Source organism: Trachypithecus francoisi, unplaced genomic scaffold, assembly GCF_009764315.1.
Source record: "Trachypithecus francoisi isolate TF-2019V2 unplaced genomic scaffold, Tfra_2.0 Lachesis_group9, whole genome shotgun sequence".
Lineage (NCBI taxonomy): Eukaryota > Metazoa > Chordata > Mammalia > Primates > Cercopithecidae > Trachypithecus > Trachypithecus francoisi.
Genome location: NW_022681474.1, coordinates 74191483 through 74215745, shown reverse-complemented (window position 1 = coordinate 74215745; position 24263 = coordinate 74191483). Strand labels below are relative to the sequence as shown.

The following is a 24263-nucleotide window of genomic DNA, read 5'->3' as shown; positions in this document are numbered from 1 at the left end:
ATGAGCACCATCGCCCATGGCCACAGGAAGAATGGCCACTTCAGCAGCGTGACTGTGTGCCCTTTGCTCATGAGGTATTGGTACATCCATACCCCAATTATTAAGGACTTTTTGGCTAAAGAGATTGTGCAACTGGAATGGGCCAGTGGAGGTTGGTGACACAAGCTAGTCCTTGGTGAATGAAGTCATTAGAATCAAAAGCTGTGCTTTCCTTCACTTTCCAAGTTGGTTGAGCCTGTAAAGAAAATGGTATAGAGTAACATTCCCTATTTACTGCTCCTTGCCCTCTGATATTTGCTGGCTTATTCATTCTTGCACTCAACAAATATTTCTTGAGCACTCATAAGGTGTTAGGCACTATCCTGGGTACTATAGATATAGCATAGAACAAAACAAAGTCCCTGTCCCCAGGGAATGTACAGTCTAGTATGAAGACCTGGTGGCATACATCATGTGACAGAACATTTTTGAAAAGCTGGCAAGTCATTATTCTACCTCAGCTCTCAGAATTATGCCAATGGTTGAATTAGATGACAAAGGAGAAGTGGTAATTGAGGATGCTGGGGGGAGAGGGGGGAATCAGGCAGGGAGATCATGTTTTTTGGGATATCAGAGTTCCATGGTGGTCCTAGAAAAGAAATCTTCAGAGGTATTGCTTCTGGTGTGCTTCCTGTGGCATTCTAAGATAGTTCTTCTCACTGCTTAGAATCCCCTGAGCATGTTCATCTCAACTTTGCCATGGAACTCTTTTGGAATTGGTGAGGAGTCTCAGGATGTCCAGTTGGAAATGCAACCCTCAGGGCATTTTATTCCCTAACTCAGGAAGCACTAGGGGCTGAAGAGTAAAAATTCTTCACTTTATGTTCACCTGCTTGCACATATCATATGTAGCTATCAATGAATAAGTGTAGCAGATACAATGGTAAATTTCATTTTACTCTATTTTGAACTATCTGCATTTAATTCTATTAAAGAAATGAAAGCTGTTGGGCTTGTTACTAAGGATACTTACCAGAATCTGCTCTATTATTTAATTTTTGTATTGGTATATATTTAGCCAGGTAACCGCGTAAAGAAATTATACCACTGCCTTCCACCTCGTATTATTAAAATAACTCTTGAAAAGTTTGGTTCAAATCTCAATCTTGTAAATGTTTACTTCTGGACAATTTGATCATCAATTCATGAAAGAGAAGCAGTGTGATATGCCTGCGAGATTACACACCATGTAATATGCCAGAGCCTCTTCCAGCAAAGCAAGAATACCAAGACTCACTCAGATAAGAAGTTAGTTTTTGGATCTGGCTTCTTTAGAGAGACTCAGAAGATGCCTTATTATTTTTGTGATTTATTTCTGGGCTTCTCACATATCCCTGTCATACAGCCAAACATGAGCTGATGCTGATAATAGTTTATTGGCCATGGAGAAAATCCTCAGTCTTGATGGAACTCCAGGATGACATCAAAGGAACAGCGAGGAACATCAGGATGCCAAAAAAGTCCTTATTTACAGAGGAAAGGAGGCTAGCTGCTTATGTGTTCAATGAAGAAATAGATGCCTCTTAAAAGTATTGAAATAATACTGCATAGTGTATTGCCATAATTTGGCAATACAGTGATAGCATATTTTAATTTAATAAATTCAATAATTTAGTTAGAATATAAAATAAAAAAACAGCAAATATCCAGAACTTATCAATCGCAATTCATTTTTTACAGTAATGTCAATCAATGAAAAGCTTAAATACATATTTATAAGCTGGCAGGCCAAATATTATGTTAGAAATACATAATGTATGTCACATTCAATCCACATATACATGTATAAATATATTCATATACACACATATGCAAGTTAAATCTTGAATGTCATATTTTGGATACTTCTGAGTAAACTTATGATCTTCTGCTTGATTGGAACCAAAGCATATCACATATACCTAAAGTCAAATTTTTGGGTATATAAACACAACTATTTAATACGTAAACAGGTATACATCATTGAGTTTCTGGTTCAGGATAAACACCTTCTCTCAAAGACTGAGTCAGAAATTCGTAACTCTTAGATAGGAAGTTAGGACACCTATATTCTGATCCTGGCTTTACAGGCTCAGAACTTTTGGGGAAAGTTTTTTTTTTTTTTTTTAACTTCTCAAGGGTCTAACTTTACCCATCATAAGATAATTTTGGTGCAAGGGTAGTGGCACACTTTTTAATTTGGGATACCATGCAGATGCAACCTAGCCCCATTCTTTATGCTAAGTAGATTATCTGTGCATTTCTTCTGCATTGATAGTGAGTCCTTACTGGGGACAACTCATTCCACTTGGCAACAATCTTTAATGAACAGGCAATATATAACATTGCTGAAAGCCTCTAAGCACTCATTTAATTTTATAAAAGGATCATTACCATCAAAGAAAGACAGTACCTAATTCATAAAGTAGATATAAGGACTAAGTAAGCAAATGGAATGTGCTTAGAACAGAGAATAGCAAGTAGTGAGCACTCCAGTTTTAGTGGTGATGACGGTTACTACTATCACTACTACCATATGCTAAGCTGGTAACTAGAATCAAAGTTAAAACAGCCATGGTCTCTGCCTCAGTAGAATTTAGATTCACGCAGTGTATGGGTTGCAAACTCATAGTCAGGATGTACAAATATAAGAAATGAGGCTGTGGCAGTGATACCTGTAGACCCCATACCTGGCTGGAGAGAGCAGGGACAATTTGGCCCCAGCAGGTTGTTACCTTCTGGGAATGAGGTCCATTGTTGCCAAATCTTGCTTTTTAAGAGAAGTTAGCAACTTGATTATGTGAAATCTCCCAACTTGTAAGAATGGACAATAAATGTAAATTAATAAAACAAAACAAATGCTCTGTGGGCTAAAAGCAACTGCATGTTGATGGCTCCTAGAAGTGCCAGTCAAGTTTTTGACATGCTGGCTATAGTATCTCCAATTCTTCACTTTTTGAGATGGCCTGAACAGACGTGGGCAAAATTTATTTGTCAATTAATCTTTAATTCTTGGCTCCCCCAAGAAATGCACAGAATTTATAAGCTGGGAGCTTGCAGGGCACATATGAATGTTAGAGACTGTCATCTCATCAGTGACCACAGAGGCACAAAGAGGACCAACGGGGTGGATTGACCAGGACTCATATGACAAGGGATTAGACAACTACCTTTTGCCAGAAAACACAAGGAGACTGTAGAGCACGGATAGGTGAAGAGTTTAACACAATTTATTTTATGCTTAAATAATCGACTAGGTCATCCAGTGTATGGTTTTTCATACATATGTCATTAGAGCTACGTGTCAATGAATGCTGATTTTATGTGAATATAATCAACAAATTAAAGAATTTCACCAAAACCCAAATAAAAATGCCCTTGAAAACACAGCAGCCTTATTAACCTAATATGACACTGCTAGAATGATTACAAATGATTGGCTTACTGAAAGGTGTCTACATCTTATAGCCAGTACACAATACAGTAATAATTTTACAGCGTGCTGCCATTCTACTAGCTAAGAATTTCTGTTCAGTCCGTTTTAAATACCCCCGACTGGGGCCTCTTATGAGCACCATCCACCTCTAAAGCGGCAAGCATTTACTCCCTTTTAAGCACTAACAGTTAGCATCCCCCCACCCCCTAAAGCAACTACCGTATAGGTTATTTTTTTGTTGTTGTTTTTAGGTCATTTCATTGAAAAATTGGCAATAGCAACAAATATTAGATGAAGGGCTTTGTGTGTACAGATAAAATCTTTTGTGTTGCAGTATATTGTAGTGTTTGCAAAATTGGAAAAGATTTAATCAAAATAAGGTGATACACATGCATCAAAATATTAGTATTCTGAAGAAAAAAATTTTTCACAGAACTACAGAATTCCTCATTTTGGGAATTATTTAAATTTGCAGCAGATTTTAAAGATTTGTTTTTCTTTTTAAAATCAAGCTAGCAGTTTTGCATATACAAACATTATAATTGCTAATATACAAGAATCAGTGAAGAGTCCCCCCCCACCCAGAATCCCTCCCTCCTCTTCTAGGGTGAAGTCACTTGAGACCCCTATTTGTTAAATGCATTTGCAATATTCTGTTTGTGTTCTAAGAGGCAGTGCCTTATCAACATTTTATTCTATTTTTCTGTTAGAATTTATACAGTGTTATTATTTACAGCAAAACTATCGATGTTTTAAAAAAGAAACAAATAGTGTTTATACCCTGACAGTTTGGGTCCAAGAAAAATAAGGCGAGCTGTTGTAGATTTAGTAATTTTAGTGTTTCTCTGTGATTTGATCATTCCATCTCCTTCTGTCCCTTCCGATGGCAGGAATTTCTTCCTTTTGTAAATGACACCAAATTACTTGAGATAAACTGTTAACAGCATGGCTTCTTGTATATACACTGCATTGCTAATTGCACACGCGCCAATCCGGAAATGAAAGTGATTTCCATGCTCTGTAAATTGGCTCATGCTAAATTAAAATGTGGGTGGTTTTCTTTTCTTTTCTTTTTGCATAAAAAAAATCATGCCATTAATGTGTGGAAGCAGCGAACACACACACACTTCTCGGTGAATTTTTACTTCCTGCTGACATTTCTTCCATGAACTTCTCAATACTGGCAGTAAAAACTTATGATCCTGTGGAAAGAGACAGTAGATAGTGAGTTTAGCTTTCTTTTTTTCTCTTTTCTTCTTCTTCTTCTTTTTTTTTTAAGAGAACTAGTGTAAGCCTTACTTGCCATTCAACAGAAAAGTCTTAGAGAATAGAGGCCCTCTATTCCCCATGGGGTGGTTTAACATGATGCTGCTACCTGCTTGATGCCTTAGAGGGTGTACTGGAAAGCTCTTAGAAGGCAGTGACCTTTTCTAGGTGACCCTGTGACCTCCAGGAGCTTTGCTTATTATTGTATTTGTGTTTTGTAATTGTACCAGACCACGTGGTTCAACTTTTTTTTTTTGAGACGGAGTCTTGCTCTGTCACCCAGGCTGGAGTGCAATGGCCCAAAATTGGCTGACTGCAAGCTCCGCCTCCTGGGTTCACACCATTCTCCTGCCTCAGCCTCCTGAGTAGCTGGGACTGCAGGCGCCCGCCACCATGCCCAGCTAATTTTTTTATTTTTAGTAGAGATGGGATTTCACCGTGTTAGCCAGGATGGTCTCAATCTCCTGACCTCGTGATCTGCCCACCTCAGCCTCCCAAAGTACTGGGATTAGAGGCGTGAGCCACCGTGCCTGGCCCTCAACTTTTATGTAACAAAGTTGTGAGTTGTTTTTGAGTTTCCATGGACCCCCCCTAGGTTGAAGGTCACATAATCTGAGCGTGCCCAGATGAACTAAATATGCAACCATAGGAGGAACCTAAGTTTTCAGACTGAGGAGCTAATTAAGAAGCTTATGCCTCATGGCAGGATCCAATCAGATAGAGCCTTGGCGTCACCCCATTGCAGGATCCGGTCAGATCATGCCTCATTACCCTACGCTTCTAAAACATGACCCAGCCCCCAGCTTAGAGAGACAAATTTGAGTGGTTCCTCCTGTCTCCTTGTCAGTCAAGTGGCAAAACACCTTTCTCCTGCAAAAACCTGGTGCTTTGGTGTTTGGTGTTTGACTTTCCACTGTGCACGGGAAAATACCCAGTTTGGTTCAGTGACAGTTTTAGAGACTGTGTTGGGAAGACCCTCTTCTAGTTCTGTCTGAAGCTCAGGTTATTCAACTGCTTGCGGAAGCCATTTGTAGCCCTTTGGGTCTTAGTCTTATCTGTGAAATGAGGTGGCTGAGAGAGGTAATCTCTGAGACTTCCCTAAACATCAAAATGTAAGGAGTCTGGGACTTCCATGAGCAGAAAGGGCCAATGATATGGAGTCAGGATAAAGCATCTCAGCTATTTCTGAATGCTTTGTAAATCTCTCACTTCTCCAAAAATTCAACTAATTTTTCAAAAGGAGGAAAAGTGTCATTACTTCATTACAATGAAGTTTCTTTTCCATAACCAAATTAAAATTAAAGACAAACTTCTACCACTGCCAAGAACTTTAGCTTTTCCTGTCCCTGTCAGTCATAATAGGACAAATTAATTTTATTTGAGCTTTTCAGTGGAGGCTCCACTGAGAATGTCTTGTCTTGCTGGAGGATTCCTGCATAAAGCATCTGTGTTTTATAACCAGTCTTACTGTGTCAAAATAAATCATTCTTTGGCAGAGGTTTTCATACTTTTGTGCACTATTGTGGTATGAATTTGCCTTTTCCATAAAATGAAGTTCTTCCCGTATATTGTCTCTCCTCCTTGTTCAGTGTGAAAAGCTGACAAACTTGCATGCCTGCCTCAGAACAAGATACAGCTCCTATAAAAATCCTGAGTAAGGCAAGAACAATTTTAAGAATAACCCTGCTCACTCACATATAAACAACAGACTATATTTGCAGATCTAGGACAACCTTTAGAATTCGACTTCTCTTGGGGCCCAGGCGTGTTTCCAGTGACCTTGAAGATATTTACTTACCTCAGACAAGTATCTTCCTCTTTAGATGGGTCACCTAGGACACCCTGGTTTATGGAAATATGTTGGGTACAGCACTTCCTCTCTCTGCCCCATTACAGGCCTTGGCTTCCTTTTTAGTATTAAAAGTGCTACTGACCTCCATGCCCCAGGTCGCTAATGCTTGGAGCCAAGAACATGAAAGTATCAATTCCTCCTATGTGATTTCAACACCCCTCCCCTGTGACTCTGTGAGGTTCCAAAGAAGAAAAGTGACTCACTTGGGTAGATCATCTTGCAGAGGGTGGGCAAATCAGAAGATGATGATCAGGGTTTCCTCACCTGCTTTTATCATTTAATCCTAATCTTTTAGGCACCAGGCCTCTTAGATGGTCCTATGATAATGTTACTACAGTCTCACTCCCTGCTTTCTCTAAACCCCTCCCCCTGACTTTTTGAAGCTTAATATATAATGTATATACCATACTTCAGCTATTATAAATACACACCCAGGCTGGAATGGAATGGCATGATCACAGCTAATTGCAACTCCGCCTCCCGGGTTCAAGCGATTCTCCTGTCTCAGCCTCCCGAGTAGCTGGGACTACAGGCGCACGCCACCACGCCCTGCTAATTTTTTGTATTTTTAGTAGAGACGGGTTTTCACCATGTTAGCCAGCCTGGTCTTGTACTCCTGACCTCAAGTGATCCACCTGCCTCAGCCTCCCAAAGTGTTGGGATTATAGACATGAGCCACTGTGCCTGGCCTGGCTTAATAATTTTTAATAAATTTATGTAGATGTGTGATCATCACTACTTTTCTCCATGTCTCCTAAAAACCAATCCAACTTCCCAGGTTAATTTCGTAATAAGTAGCAAGGCCTTTCTCTTCTCACCTCAATCCAAGCAAATGTGATCTTTCTGGATATATTGGATATGTTTCTATCATTAAAAAAAAGCTATGAATTATGCCTACTTATATTCCAGTAAGGATGATTTGGGTGATTTTTTTAAAAGTGGGAGTTAGTTCCTCTTACAAATTTTTCTTTTCTTAGTTATGCAATCAGAGCGTGTTGGTCCCAACCACACTGGGTAGAGGAAGGTCATTCATTGGACAAAAGACTATACCAGGAACCATGTTGCATAAAAAGCATGAGAACCTTGGCTAAGTGACTGTGTACTTGCTATAAAAATATTGACACATGATATAAACTGTGATGACAGCGCCATCTGATGGCAAGGTGTGAGGGCAGAAGCCATCAAGATGACATTTCAGAAATGGAATTTTGAATCATCTCCCTTTTCTGGTTTAGATAATGGATATGAGATAGATGCAGTTACACTTAGGTATCTGTCTTTCTTTGGGTTTTGTATGCTTTTCAAACCTAAAGGTGGGAGAAACTAAATCAGAAAACCAATCATTCCTTTTAGCCATTTCACTGTATTTTTAAGAAACATTTTAAAATATACAAAAACAGGGCCAGGCACGGTGGCTCATGTCTGTAATCCCAGCAACTTAGGAGGCCAAGGCCGGGGCGGGGGCAGATCACCTGAGGTCAGGAGTTCAAGACCAGCCTGGACAACATAGTGAAACCCACTCTCTACTAAAAATACAAAAAATTGGCCGGGCATGGTGGTGGGCACCTATAATCCCAACTACTCAGGAGGCTGAGGCAGGAGAATTGCTTGAACCCAGGAGGCGGAGGTTGCAGTTAGCCGAGCTCGTGCCATCGCACTCCAGCCTGGAATGACACAGCGAGACTCAGTCTCAAACAGACACACAAACAAACTTGGAAACAGCAATTCACTGGATTTTTGTGGCAGTTGATACTTTACAGTTAAATATGTACTGCATACATTCAAGTCAGGAGCATGCTCTGGTACAGAACTGATTTGTCTTTTATAGGCGAACGGACATACCTATGGATTTTAGACCCTAATGCCTAGCTTTAAAAAGGGTCTCCTATCTTTGATTTGGCATTTGAAGCTCTCTGGTCCAGCCCAATGAACCTTTTTAGGCTTAATTCCTACTGTCCTCCACTGAGGACAGATTGTTTTGCAATCTCTAGTGGTTCTCAAACTTGGTTGCACATTAGAATTACCTGGGAAAATTAAAACAACAATATGCAGGCCACATCCCATACCAGTTTATATAGAATTTTTCGGGATAGGGCCCAGCATCAAAAATTTTTAAACACTCTAGATAATTTGAGAGCCAGTCAAATGTTCTGGAGCAGTGCTTCTCAAAGTTTAATCTGCATTACGTAGGAGTCTTTGAGTGCAGATTCTGATTCAGTAGGTCAGTGTGTCTGAAATTCTGTTTTTATTTATTTATTTTTGAGATGGAGTCTTGCTCTGTTTTCAGGCTGGAGTGCAAAGGCATGTTCTTAGCTCACTGCAACCTCCGCCTTCCGAGTTCAAGCGATTCTCCTGCTTCAGCCGCCTGAGTAGCTGGGATTAAAGGTGCCCACCACCATGCCTGGCTCATTTTTTGTATTTTTAGTAGAGATGGGACTTCACCATGTTGGCCAGGGTGGTCTTGAACTCCTGACCTCAGGTGATCTGCCGCCTCGACCTCTCAAAGTGTTAGGATTACATCATGCCCAGCCTGAAATTCTGTATTTCTAACAGACTTTCAGGCATGCTAGTCATGCTGATACTGTGGTCCACAGACTTCACTTTGAGGATCTAGATTACATGCCAGGTATCAACTACAAATTGTTTTCCCACTTCATTGTCTTTGCTCATGATTTTGTATCCACCTATACTTGCTTCTCTGATCATCATCTGTGGCTAACTCCTCTTCTACCCCTTCAAATTTGTTTCAAATGCCACCTTGAAAGTTCAGACTTCACTCTTCCTAAAGAAATCCACCTTTGTAGTTCAACTCTTACTCATCTTTAAGACTTAGCTGTGTCATGGCTTAAGGAAAGCCTGAAGCCACTGAGGACAGAGAGGTCTTTACTCTAGTTCTCTGTTTCTCTCCCTATCCACCTCTCCCTTTCCCTTCTTTTCTCTTTTTCCTTCTCTGTAGTTACAGAAATCATGGACTAAGACTTTTTTCTAAAAATTAATTTTAATTACTTTATGTAACTAAAATAAACTACAGTGCAGTTTTAATGTAATTCCCAATTCACGTAGCTTTGTTTTTTCACTAATACCAAGAAATAGGGCTTTTTTGTTTGTTCTTTTCTGTTCACTTGTGATTAAAAAGTATCTTAAGTTAAAGGGCTAGAAAACAATACTGGAAAACTGTTCATGTTTTAGCAGTGAGAGAAAAACATTTTTATTAGGTAAAGGCATTTATTGTAAACTGTTCTAAAGTGGGTTAGCTAATTTAATCCTAATAACCGTGAGGTACTATTACTTTTTTCCATTTTATAGATAAGAAAAGGGAGCCACAAAGCTTTTATTTATTTTTTAATTAATTTAGTTTTTTTGAGATGAAGTTTTGCTCTGTCGCCCAGGCTGGAGTACAGTGGTACGATCTTGGCTCGATGCAACCTCTGCCTCCTGGGTTCAAGCAATTTCTGCCTCAGCCTCCTGAGTAGCTGGGACCACAGGCACGTGCTACCACAGGCGCGTGCTACCATGCCTGGCTAATTTTTGTCTTTTTAGTAGAAATGGGCAGGGTTTCACCATGTTGGCCAGGCTGGTTTCTAACTTCTGACCTCAGGTGATCCACCTGCCTCGGCCTCCCAAAGTGCTGGAACTACACTGCGTCCGGCCAAAAAGAGAGCCATAAAGTTCTCTTAAATAGCGAACTCAAGGTTACACAGTTAATATATAGTGGAGCCAGAAATGGAAATCAAGCCTCTAGCTCTTATCTTGAAGCCAAGGCTTTTGTTAATAGGAATTTTTTAAGGGTAAGAAAAATAAAAAATATATAATACAAAAACGTATTTACTCTATATGAATTCTGGTGAAATATTCGGGAGGACAGGGCCCTGAATCTGTAGTGAAGCAATTCAGTCCATAGCTCTGACTTCTGAGAATCAGACTCAGGAAATCCAGACCTGTCATTAACTGCACTCATCCTTAGAGATTTTGCTGTCTCCTTGTCACTGTTAATTCCTTGGTAAAGAGGAACAAGAATACCTGCTTTACTAATTTCCTAGGGCTACTATGAGAAACAGGTGATGTGGAATAATAGAAACTTTTCTGAAGTGTAAACCACCATCACATGCAGAGGATTTCACACACTGCTGTTCTCACTTCTCCCAATACTATATTCTAGCATCACTGGCTGCTGCTTCTTAGTCCACCAGCTTATGTAATCCAAAGCCCTTCAAGGTTCTATTTTGGTTCTCTTAATACTACTAATAGGTGACACTTATTGAGTGCTTACTAAGGAGGGTCATGGTTGGAGTTCTGCAGGAAGAGAGAGGTCAGAGGCAATTTTATTTATTTTATTTTAGTTTAGTTTAGTTTAGTTTGAGATGGAGTCTCACTCCGTCACCCAGGCTGGAGTGCAGTGGTGCGATCTCGGCTCACTGCAAGCTCCACCTCCCAGGTTCACACCACTCTCCTGCCTCAGCCTCCCTAGTAGCTGGGACTACAGGCACCCGCTATCACGCCCGGCTATTTTTTTTTTTATTTTTAGTAGAGATGGGGTTTCACTGTGTTAGCCAGGATAGTCTGATCTGACCTCGTGATCCGCCTGCCTCAGCGTCCTAAAGTGCTGGGATTACAGGTGTGAGCCACTGCATCCGGCTGAGGAAATTTTTTTAAACTCTGAAATGTTGCTTTTGAGGACTCAACTTTTGAGCCCCTTCTTGGCTTACTTCAGCTTTCTCCCTAGGTAATCATATCCATTCACTGGTGTTCAATACCCAGGTCTTTTGTGATAATTCCCACATTTTGATATGCACAGCCCCAACTTTTCCTCAGAGCTTCGGACATGTGTATGTAACATAAATACTTGGATGTCTCATAGCATTTCAAACTCAAGTCCAAGCCTGAATGCCTGCCACTCTTCTTAAAACTCATTCCTCTTCCACTTCTGCTTCTTTCTCTATCATCTAGTTGCTTAACCAGAAATCTAGGAGTCATTTTTGACTCAATGGTTCTTCTGCACTTTGCCCAACACACTAATCTATCAAGTGCTGTCAGTCTTCCCAGCCAAAGCTACCATTATAGCTTAGTTGAACTGAAGCAGTAATTTCCTAATTGGTTACCTTCATTTTATTCTTGTCCCCCTATCCATTCTCTACATAGTCCGTGCTCTTAATTTTTTTTTAAAGAGGGAAAAAAGACCAAGTTAGGTCCTTGCTTAAAATCCTTCAGAGGCTTCAAATTCTTTTATGCACATACACACACACACACAAAATTATTTTAAATTCAAGGATACATGTGCAGGTTTGTTACAGATTATTTTGAAACCCAGGTACTAAGCCTAGTACCCAATAGCTAATTTTTCCTCTCCTCTCCCCTCTCCCCGTCTAGTAGACCCCAGTGTCTGTTGTTTCCCTTTTTGTGTCCATGTGTTCTCATCATTTAACTTCCACTAAATGAGAACATACAGTATTTGGTTTTCTGTTCCTGGTTAGTTGGCTAACCAGGTTAGCAATTTTGGTTAGTTTGCTAAGGATAATGGTCTCTAGCTCTATCCATGTTCCTGCAAAGGACATGATCTCGCTTTTTTTTTTTTTTATAGCTGCATAGTATTCCGTGGTGTATGTGTGTGTACCACGTTTTCTTTATCCAGTCTACCATTGATGGGCATTTAGGTTGATTCCATGTCTTTGCTATTGTGAATAGTGCTGCAGTGAACATATGTGTGCATGTGTCTTTGTGATAGAACAGTTTATATTCCTTTGGGTATATACACCCAGTAATGGGATTGCTGGATCAAATGGTAGTTTTGTTTTTAGCTCTTTGAGGAATTGCCACACCGCTTTCCACAATGGTTGAACTAATTTACACTCCCACCAACAGTGTAAAAATGTTTCCTTTTCTCCACAACCTTGCCAGCACCTGTTATTTTTTGAGTTTTTAATAATAGCCATTCTGACTGGTGTGACATGGTATCTCATTGTGGTTTTAATGTGCAATTCTCTAATGATCAGTGATGTTAACCTTTTATTCATATGCTTGTTGGCTGCATGCATGTCTTCTTTTGAAAAGTGTCTGTGCATGGCTGGGCATCGTGGCTCACACCTGTAATTCCAGCACTTTGGGAGGCCAAGGTGAGTGGATCACTTGAGTTCAGGAGTTTGAGACCACCCTGGCCAACATGGTGAAACCCCGTCTCTATGAAAAATACAAAAATTAGCTTGGCATAGTAGCATCTGCCTGTAATCCCAGTTACTCAGAAGGCTGAGGCACGAGAATCGCTTGAACCCGGGAGGCAGAGGTTGCAGTGAGCCGAGATTGTGCTACTGCACTCCAGCCTGGGCAACAGGTGAGACTGTCTCAAAAATACAAGAAAAAACAAAAAGCGTCTGTTCATGTTCTTTGCTTACTTTTTAATGGAGTGGGTTGTTTTTTGCTTGTAAAAAGCAAAAATTGACAAACTGGACCTAATTAAGGAGCTTCTGCACAGCAAAAGAAACTATCAACAGAATAAAGAGACAACTTACATAATGGAAGAAAATATTTGCTAACTATGCATCTGACAAAAGTCTAACATCCAGCATCTAAAAGGAACTTAAATTCCCTTTAGAATGAAATCTAAATCCTTTCCTCTGGCCTACAGGGCTCTGAATGATGGTGTGGCCTTTTTTTTTTTTTAATGTTTTCTTGTGCCTATCTTACCTACCACCAGCTCACCTAACACATTTGAAGACATGAAAAATCACACACCAATCTTACATATTTGAAGAAATGAAAGATCATACACTGATCTTTCATTTCTTCAGATATGTTAGGCCCTATTTCCCACCTCAGGGTCCTTACACATGTTGTACTCTTTGCTTGGGGTCCTCTTCTTCTCCATTATTTTCATAATTGGTGCCACCCATGAGGTCTTAAATGTCACGATTTTAGAGAGACCTTCCCTAGCCCCCAAGTCTAAGTACATTCTCACATTCTTTCACTGGATCCTGGACTTTGTATTTTCAGTGTTTAAACATTTGTACCATTTCTTTTTCCCATTTATGACTGGGAGATCCAGAAAGACAGGGACCATGGAGCATTTATTCACTATTGTAAATCTAGTCCTTCCACTTTAAGCCAGGCAGATGGCCAAATATTGTTAACTTTTTGGCCTCAGATAAAGGGCTGCCTTGACAAGCGTCAGCACTCTTGCCACTCTTGGCTTACACATGGCTGTGAGAACTTGAGCATTTTCCTAGAAGAGGTTTAGAACACAGTATGTGTCATGGAAGTCTTTGTCATGGCTTAAAAGACCTTTTATCTGGGGATCTTCCCTTGCTACGACCTCTCTACCAGCCCCCGTTTTTGGTATTTGAAGTAAAACTCTAGAGATTTAGAAATGAAGTCTTGCTTTGTTAAGAAAAAAGAATAAAAAAAATGAGTCCTTTCACTGTGTAGAGTAAGAAGAAATTTACGATGGGTTGCTCTTGTACCTGCATTTGATTCAGAATTTGCTTTTGGGTCTCTAATGGTCAAATACTATTTATTAATATAAGTAGTAGTTAAGATCTATGTTCTAGATAAGTTCCAATTTTATTCTTTTGCTCCCTAGCCGTAGTACCTTGAGTAAATCCTTTAAGTTTTCTAAACTTCAGTTTCCCCATTTTTTTAAAAAAGGGGTTGGGGGATAGTTGTATTTACCTTATAGCATTGTTTTGGGGATTTCCTAAGGTAATATATACTTATTTACCTAGTGCCTGACATATAGCAATCATTTCACAGAAGATGACTATTATTATTCTTTGTAAATACTTTTAGAGAGATAGCTTAATGTAATAGAAAGAACGTTAATAATCTTGACTTCAAGTCTTAGCTCTACCAGTCATAAACTGGGTGAAGGCAGAAACATCATTTGACCTGTCCGAGCCTTAATATCCTCGTCTGTAAAAGGTCACAGGCAAAATGGCCTGACTTGCTGTAAGGATTAAATAAGATAAAAATGTAAATGTACTTTGTAAACTATAAATCACTATATACTATGTACAAATCTTGGAAGTCATTGGCTTTTCTCTTTAAAAATAGGATGGTTATGACTCAATATTAAAGAAAAGCAGGTACAGAGTTCAGATAGCTCAAAATTCAACTGGTTCTACAATGGGAAATACAAATTTTGATGTTACCATCTAAGACACAGTCATATTTGGCAGCATTCTACTTGCTTAGTTATTTTGTCTTTTTTTTTTTTTTTTTTTAAAGAGGCAGCCAGCATGACTAAAAACTCTCGCTATAGTTGCAAGTCGATTTTTCTGGAGCACATGTATTCAGCCTCCTGGAATTCCAGGCAGTATTCTTGGACTCATTCCCTAAGTTCACTTATGGAAGGTAAACACTACCTGGAAAGTAAAATTAGGCTTGTCAAGTCACTGTTCTTTCAGTCTGACACACTGTTTGCTTTAGCTGAAGTTATTTTCACATTCATATGAATCTACCCAACGTTCTCTCTCCTTTGAGTGGTGCAGCGAGTCTGACAACTTCTTTACAGGATGATTATTTAAAAATTTAAAACCTCCTTTATATTTAGTGAGCAAGCTGTTTTTAAATGAACACAGTCTAAAGGACCCTGGAAGCACAGCACTGTCATATTTTTTGTGTCATTTATTCACAGATATTAGGAATATGTCATTGCAGAAAATGGCTCAGCTGGTGTAGGTAGCCTTTTTGGGTCTTTTCCACTTGGAGCCTGAGAATATGATTGAACAAGCGGCTAAACTTTAGGGGCATACTTCAGTTGACTGAATTTTTTTCTACTTTCGTTTCATTTTTCACTTAGAATTGCATGAATGGATGAATTCAAGATAATAAACTCATGCTTAGTATTTTGTCGATCTGCTATAGAGTGGTCTTTCACCAGGTTCAGCAGTAGGGCATGTATAAGGAGCAGGTTCATTCTAGATACCACTACATTGATGTCGTCCTTCATTTTCTCATCTTGGATCCTTCTTATCCAATAAAAACCAAGTTGTGTTGATATTTTTTGATTTAGCCATCCTCACTGCCAAGCTAGCTTCTGCAATAGTCTCTCAACAGGTTTTCCGTTCATCTACCAGTGCCCCTTCCAATTCATTAATTACTCGGCATTTAGAGCGAGTGATGCAGAACATAAACTGGATCCTACCTCACTCTTGCCTAAAATCTCTTCGTGCTTTCCCACTGCCTTTTGGATACAGCCCAGAAGCCTTACAGAGATGACTGACTCCTACTCATTCTTTAAAATTCAGCTCAAACGTCATTCTCAAGGAAACCTTCCCCATCACCTCTGACCCAGGTTAAGTCTCTGGCAAACAAGTGGACACTGGAGGCAGCTTGTTTGGGTTTGTATCCTAGTTCTGCCACTTTTTACTTTTATGAGCTTTGGGCAATTTATGTAACCACTTTGGGCCTGTTTCTTCATCTATCAAACGGGGATGATGAAGGCCTTATCCAAGAGAGCTGGCTGTGAGGATTGCCTGAAGAGCACACATAAAACACTGGGAAGAGGATGTGTAGTAAACATTCTTTCCAGAATGCTCTGCAGTTCTTAGTGGTTTTCTCACTGCCATTAAACAGTCATGTGAGAAAGTCTCAAAGAAATTAAGTAAATGTTATACTGAATAAACAAATGATAAGGCTGGGGGGCGGGGAGGGAGAATTGAGAACTTATCTGGACCTTAGTTAGCTCACATATAAAATTACAGGCAGTGAAACTAGGTTACTTCCCAGCTACTTCCCTCAGCACTCTGCATACCACTATTCTGGCAAGTAAGGAACAGCAGATGCATGAAAATGAAAACTAGAATCTGTTTGCTCTTTCTTACTACTTTAACCTGTGGGTCTAAGAGGACTGGAGGTGAACTAAAGAAATGATTTTGCTTTACCTTACAAACTATAGAGGACTTTCTTTTTCACCCCAAATGGCCTTTCTAATTGTAGCTAAGTAGAAATAAATAGGACAATGTAAAAGGAAAATAATGTGATCTATAAAGAAAAGTCCAGGCAAATGTAAACAAAGCTCACTTACTAAACATTTAACTTAAAAAATAAACAATAGTGCCATTAACCTCCTATTTTGTCCTTTTGTTTACATAAAACACCAGATAGATATGTCATTTAATTTAGACTTGGAAACTCACTTTATTTCAACCAAAATGATATCCTCAGATGCTGTTCTGCTAAAATGGTGAAAGGCTGGATCAACAAAACTCTCAGAGTGTAACTGTAAGAATTATTTGTTGCCAAATAGTCTTCCTGTTAGACTGTATACGGCTATTGTATTTCATAGTGAGCCTTTACTCTTATCACTGTTTATATTTGCTCCTGAAAACATAATTTACAATAAAATTGCTGCCTAATTTATGAGGAGAAAGTTAATGGACTGTGAAACCGAAGTCAAGTTTCATTGTGTATATATATGCAAACATAAACAGAACTTGAACAACTTCGTATTTGATTTTCAAAGCTGGAATTCAGTGAAAAGGAAAGGACGGGGAAAAATCTGAATCACTTATTTAGTGAAATTTGTAAGTTTCACAGGAATTTAAGTCCTACTGTTGTTGATATGAACACACCTCACCTTGACTGACCGTTCGCTGTTACGAGTGGCTCTTCTTTTCCACGTGCCGGATTTCGTTCTTTGTTTTCACCTTAAAACCTTCTCCCTGCTTTAAAAGGAATGTACATATTAAGATTTCATAGTAAAAGAGTTTTAGTTATAAAGCAGTCCCATTCTGATCCTTGGAGGCTGGATTAGGACAAGTGAAACAGTTTAAAGCACTTTGTCACTTCATGTCCAAAAATACATACAATCTTTAGCTTAACCACACAGTTTAGCATCATCAAGGCAAGCCAGAGAGCACTGTCAAAATGAATACAACATAATTGTACTTGACAATAATTCAGTAGGTTAGTGATAAATCAAAATAATGAGCAGCCTGTCCATTTCCTATAGTAGGCTAAAAGAAATCATCACCACAGCTCACAAGGCGGCAGAATTGTAAGCAATCTGTTGCAACGAGACTCAAACTTCTTAGTTAAGTACTAATCCATGGAAATGCTGTTGATCTGAGGGACTATTTTTTAGTGGAATTGCCAATGACTTCCTCTTACTGTCAGACCAAGGAAGCATCTATTTTCTATAAACAAATCCTCTCTCTTCACTGTATTCTCGGGAATACAGCTTCCCGAGAGCAAGGCTGTGGCACAAATACTCAGTTTTTACCCTATTTTTAACAGCAAACAAATGAAGCCTTTTCAATTTTCTGATTTGTACTTCTGATACATTTTCAGTTTACTTTTTCTAATGTAAACATAGTCTATTGAAGTTTCTATTTTTAAATTGAAAAGGGTAGAGATCCGAGAAACAAGTGAAAAATAACCAGAGATGTTTTCTCTGAGAGAAAGGGGTTGATTGGAGGGATTCTTTAACTGGCACATTGGAAATGGGCTGTTATAAACCCAAAGAGGGGAACCCCCTCCTTAGATTAAGATGGAGGAATTCAGATTTCCCACAGAACGTGCTGAAAAGAGAAAATGTGTGGATCTGATGTGCAGATCTTGAACTGAGCCTTTTGCCATTCTAACTTTTAAAGCCTGTGCTTTTGGAGTGCTCTCCACCCATGTCCCAACAGACACTCAGCTGAAGGCCAAGCCCTGGGTGGGGCTGAGGCACTGCTCTGAGGTTTGGTGGTGAAAGGTTTTATCTTCTTTCTCCCTCAAACTGGCACATTCTGTCCCCTATAAATGACCTTATCTCTGTGAAAATTCTGAAGACAGTAAAAAAAAAAAAAAAAGTATGCAACAAAGAATGTTAGGAAGAAAAGTATTTTTCTTTGACTCTGATCAAATGCATAAGATGTCAAAAGCAGCAAACACTTCAAGCTGCCACACTGCAGATGCCAGCCTGTTAGCAGCAATTTCTAGGGAGCGCACAAAGCTTTTGTCCTCTACATTCTCTTTGGCAATCCCTCTCCATTACCACATCATCATGTTTTCTCTCTTGTGGGATAACAATTCGTCTTAATACTTTCCGAGTGATCTGTAGGAAGTAATGGTGAAAAGTAGAGATTTTTCTGTTTCAGGAGGTGACACTACAGCACAAAAGTAGCAGAGTTTTTAATGCAGAAAATCTAAATTCCAAGAGAAGCATGAAATCTCAATGATGATTACTTTTCTGGTGATGAGGTTGCCTTCTTCATCAGTAAATTGTTCTTCTGTGACAGATTCACCAGGAATGTTTTTTGCTTCCTCTCCCTAAAGGATGTGGCATAAAGATTAGCAACATACTAGATGGAGAAATCACACTAATCCAAACACCACACACATGCTCTGGAATTTTAGAGAAAGAAGTTGTAAATTCTACTTGCTACTCCAGTGCAAGGGAAAAAGGCTGACTTCACTGACAGTTATTTAGCAGTCAACAACATTCAAACATTAAACCTCAAGGATGTATAAGAGTGATGGTTAGCAACAGACTCCAGAAGGAAGAATTGGAAAATACATAATTATAGGATGCAGTTACACACGGTAAACCAAAAGGCTTCATATGTTGAAACAAATTTTAGCCAAGGATTAGAGCTCTGATTAGACTGTCTCACTTTGAGCACTGTTTTTTTCTTCATTAGTTCTACCAAATCTCTAGAGATTTTTGTGGATTGAGTTTTATCTAACTAGAACTAAGATAGTACCTTAGTTTGGACATGATATTTATCACTCTGGTTTATTTAAAAATTCATTCATTAAAGACAATACATACATTTTTTTGAAAGATTATGAAAAAAGTTGAGAGTACAGGGAGATTCTTGTTTTAAAGACTGAATCTTTCTTTCTTTTTTTTTTTTTTTTTTGAGACGGAGTCTCGCTCTGTCGTCCGGACTGGAGTGCAGTGGCCAGATCTCAGCTCACTGCAAGCTCCGCCTCCCGGGTTTACGCCATTCTCCTGCCTCAGCCTCCCGAGTAGCTGGGACTACAGGCGCCCGCCACCTCGCCCGGCTAGTTTTTTTGTATTTTTAGTAGAGACGGGGTTTCACCGTGTTAGCCAGGATAGTCTCGATCTCCTGACCTCGTGATCCACCCGTCTCGGCCTCCCAAAGTGCTGGGATTATAGGCTTGAGCCACCGCGCCCGGCCTGAATCTTTTATAGCTCTTAAAATAAGTGAGAAAAAAAACTGTGTCTGATATAGTACATAGTTTATACACTGAAGTATCTTCATTGCTATAGGTAAAAAAATAGATAAAATCAATACCAAGGGAATTTAAGATGATATCTTCTGATCCATGCACCCACAATCTATAGGAACATAAAGTTGTTTTGTAATAAAAAAAATAATAATGAGAACAAAACAATAGTGTTTTAGTCTTTATTCTGTCATTTAAAGTCAGAATTGCCTCTCTACTGGCTGTAACATATGGCAGTCATAGAATGTGCTCACCATTGGCTGGCATTGACAAAATTATCAGAGCCACTATCTTTTACATTCCAGTAACACAGAGTTAGAATCTGGCTTTCTGGTTTGTTATCTAATTTTGGAGGGGAAACTCTGAGAGGTCTCACTCTGAGTTTTAAAAATAGAATACATTCTTAACTCTCCAGGGTGGGTGCCTATTTTCCTGTTCATAGACAGCTTGGTGGATTTAGATGGCTCCGCAGTATCTCTCCACTAGCTCTATGATTGTATAATAAGACAAACTACTCAGCAAAAGTAGAACCATATCTGCAATACATTACCTTCATTTGTGTTTAACTTAAGATATGTGCCACTTATAGTCTGCGAGAACAAGGATAAAAATCTTAAGGATGGATTAGTATTCCAGGGACCTATTGATCTGTCAGTCAAACTTCTTACTGAAAAGGTGAAATGGAAAGTGATACTTGGCAGTATACAGATGTGGCTTTGTTTTGTTTCAGGGAAAATGGCCAATCACAAAAACATCTGCCTTCCTGGAAAAGTGAGATTCTAACTCTTTGTGTTCCTGGAATGGAAAAGATAGTGGCTCTGATAATTTCATCAGTGCCAGCCAATGGTGAGGAACATTCTATGATCTCCATATGTCACAATCAGTAGAAAGGCAGTTCTGGTTCAAAATAGCAGAAGAAAGACTAGAACACTATTGTTTTGCTAACAAAGTTTTGTTCTCATATTTTTTTTCTTATTACAAAGTGACTTTGTGTTCTTATAGTTTGTGGGTGCATAGTTCATGACAATGGGTGGGACATTTAACTTATTTTTCCTCACTGTGATATAGGTGGAATGAAAATAAAACAAGATATTTCTTGATCTTGTTTAGTGCATCCCCAATCTCGCTTATGACAAGTTTGAATTAGCGCAGTGAAGAAAGGGGAGAAAAACTGGGAAAATGTGGAGGTCTCATGTAAATGCACTAAAATTTGCAACACATTTTTAATAGGAGTGTTATTTGTATTTTCTATGGTTGGTGGTTTCGAATGTTTGGAAAAAACCCAAAATTTTATTTTAAAAGTAAAGTCATAAAGACAGCAAAAAAAAAAAAGCCAACAGAAAGTAATGAAAGTTTTCCTTACAGCTTAAACATGAATGACAAATATTTTTGAGCTAACTTTTGGAAATGTCCACCTCTTTGAGTGATAGACAGTTAAAGAACCCAGGAAAATCGCTAAAATGGTATCCTATTGGGCAAGTAATGAATGAATCTTTTTGTGGGAAAAGATGCCAGTTAATTTTCGAATTGTCTGGACAATCTCTGAAAGGAACTATGAAGTAAGCATATGTATAAGCATAGTGAATACATACAAGCGTATTGACTTAGATTAACAGCCTTACAAAAAGCAAAACTCTACTTATAAATAATAAGCCCAAATGAATAGGGGAATAGATTAGATAGGCGTTGATTAAATAGATAGGAAAGACAGTAGGGAGTTATAACATATGTTTTTAAAAAATGTACCCATCTTTAATTCTGTCAACTACATTAAAGACCAAATGTTACCTAGGAGAGAGCTCTGAGGCCTCTCTTCCATGGGAGAAAGTAATCTCCATGAGTTTTTAAAGTTCTTGAAAACACTTAGTACTTTTAAGTAAACAAAATCGTCTCCGTGGTCTTGTTGACAACATCATTTCTGGCAACCTCCCTTCCCTTCCCCCTGACCATTATAAAGGAAAGTTATAGCACGTGTGGTGTTAAATTTTCAGCTCTGGTGATGGCCTTGATGAAAATTGACTGTACTTCCCTCTGGACTCCTGCTAGAAGCACTACATTTTATAACCTCTATTTCTCTTTGAATTTTTGAATAAAATGGAAGAGTGACAATATGAAATGTACCAATCTGCTTTGATGTATACATTAAAACTTCAATTGTCCAAAAATAGGATTGATGTGATATATTTTACAAAAAGCAAGTACTAAGCAATATCAATAGTATAATCCATTTTTCTATCTAAGAAACCTACATATTTTACACACATATTTGTATATCTGTGTAAAAACAATCTGAAGCTTGTGAACAGTGGCTACCTCTGGGAAATGGAATGAATGGATAGAACTTACCATATGTTTGAACTGCCTGATTTAGGAGAAACATATATGTAAGCTCTTATTTAGAAAACCAGTAAAAATGTTGAAAAATTGAAATAAAAATACAGTTGTACTATATAGTAAAAATTTAGTTCTTTGAATTTTATGAAACTTCACAAGTTTGGTTGTGTGTTGGTTTAAAGTTTTTTACATTTGCAGTCACTGGATTTGCTAAGCAAATAAGGTAAACTCAGGACTGGTTGGTAACTTAAATTGCTTCTAAGCATTTGAAACCACTGCGATATTATCAAATTGTATAGAGATCAAAATTTTATCAGCACATTCATTTAAATTCCATGACAAATGGGAGATTTTGTTAACTTGACTCATTCTATAGGAGTTTGAAAACATTAAATGTAAAAAGTTAAAACTTCATAGAAAAAGAATGGATCCACTTTGAAAGTAAACAGAAAAATCACTGTCACCTCATTTATTACACACATGGAATTCTGAGAAGACAGAGTTGCCCAGACTTTCAGCAATCCAATCCTTAGCATACATATTGCTTCCTCTGGGAGTTACTTCCCAGCCAGAGCTAGCTCTGGGAGGGATGGAACAACGCCAGAATAGTTTTCAGAACTGGGATACTAAGTGCTAGGGGCCTTACTATGGCAAACAGTGTTAACTATGCTGGTTCAGTCCAGGTTTGGACAGCATCCATGAGGCAGGTCAAATTCCCAGCATTCCAGCCCCAGCAAATGGTTCCCAGGAATGACAGCCCAATGCTGCCCTCTTCTGTGCCCCTGAAAAGGTCTGAATGGCCAAATACCTGATGTAGTCTAGCAAAAAGTATTCCTTTTTCATTTGTTCTGGAAGAGAAATACATTTGTTCCTCAGTATCCACAGGGATTGGTTCCAGGACCGCTGTAGATAGAAAAATCTGCAGATGCTCAAATAAAATGGTGTAGTATTTGCATATAAACTACACACATTCTCCCAAATACTTTAAATCACCTCTAGATAACTTATAATACCTAATATAATATAAATGCTAAGTGAATAATTGTTATACTACATTGCTTCTTACTTCTATTGTTTATTGTTTTATTTTCTGAAAATTTTAGATCCAAGGTTGGTTGAGTTTGTGCATGTGGAATGCCCAGATATGGAGGTCCAGTTGTATAGTATCGTGGAAAACGCACTTCACTAGAGGGTTAGGGATTAGGTTCTAGTCCCAGAGCTGCTGCTGTCTGGCTGTGTGATTTTGAGTAAATAAATTTATCTCCAATCTTCAGTTCTGAGATCTTGGAAAGAGAGTAGTTTCAGTCTCAATGACCCATTTAGGTACTACATTCCCATTTTGTTTTTGACAAGAGATGATTCCCATGTCATATTTACCATATACTATTATAGTCCTTGAGCTCTTTTCCATTAGAAAGATAGCAACGTATGGAATAAAGCGAAGAGGAACAGAAGTGTGACTCTTTGCAATTGCCCCAAAAATTTGAACAGAAAAATAAAGTGTTTTTGTTATACCTATAGCTTCCAATGATGATTATAACTATCTTTTAGCCTTTGTTTTTCCCATCTCATATGAAAGATATCTGTCAAAGCTTGTTTGTGAATGATCCTATTGTTTATACAATGCCTTCCTCAGTTATAAAACTATTCTCTGATGACTCCACTCAATCTCTCTAAAATTACATTAACTTCAAGAAGTAATGGGGCTGGGTGCGGTGGCTCACACCTGTAATCCCAGCATTTTGGGAGGCCGAGGCAGGCGGATCACGAGGTCAAGAGATCGAGACCCTCCTGGCCAACATGGTGAAACCCCATCTCTACTAAAAATACAAACATTAGCCAGGGGTGGTGGTGCACGCCTATAGTCTCAGCTACTTCGGAGGCTGGGGCAGGAGAATTGCTTGAACCCAGGAGGTGGATGTTGCAGTGAGCCGAAATTACGCCACAGTGTTCCAGCCTGGCCACAGAGCGAGACTCCGTTTCAAAGAAAAAAAAGTATTTGGGGAGAATACAGACTACCCTGTTTTATGAAACCTACAACATTATAGTGGATTTTTGTCTTTTAAACCTAAGTTCTTAATAAAGATATTAATATGTTATAATCATATTTTAAGCTGAAAAACACAGATAACTTACTCTAAGAAAATTACTTAATAGCTAACTGGCTGGTGCATGTCTAGAATTCTGGGA

General features: G+C 38.8%; 1 protein-coding gene across 1 annotated transcript in view; it reads right to left on the bottom strand.

Moving 5' to 3' along the window:
• Positions 1-1569: 1569 nt before the first annotated feature.
• Positions 1570-24263, bottom strand: part of ANK3 (ankyrin 3) — a 364088-nt gene continuing 341394 nt past the window's right edge. Inside the window, 2 exon segments of the mRNA XM_033209412.1 lie at positions 1570-4656; positions 17140-17227. Of these exon segments, the coding sequence (XP_033065303.1) occupies positions 17159-17227 (69 nt within the window). The 3' untranslated portion in view covers positions 1570-4656; positions 17140-17158.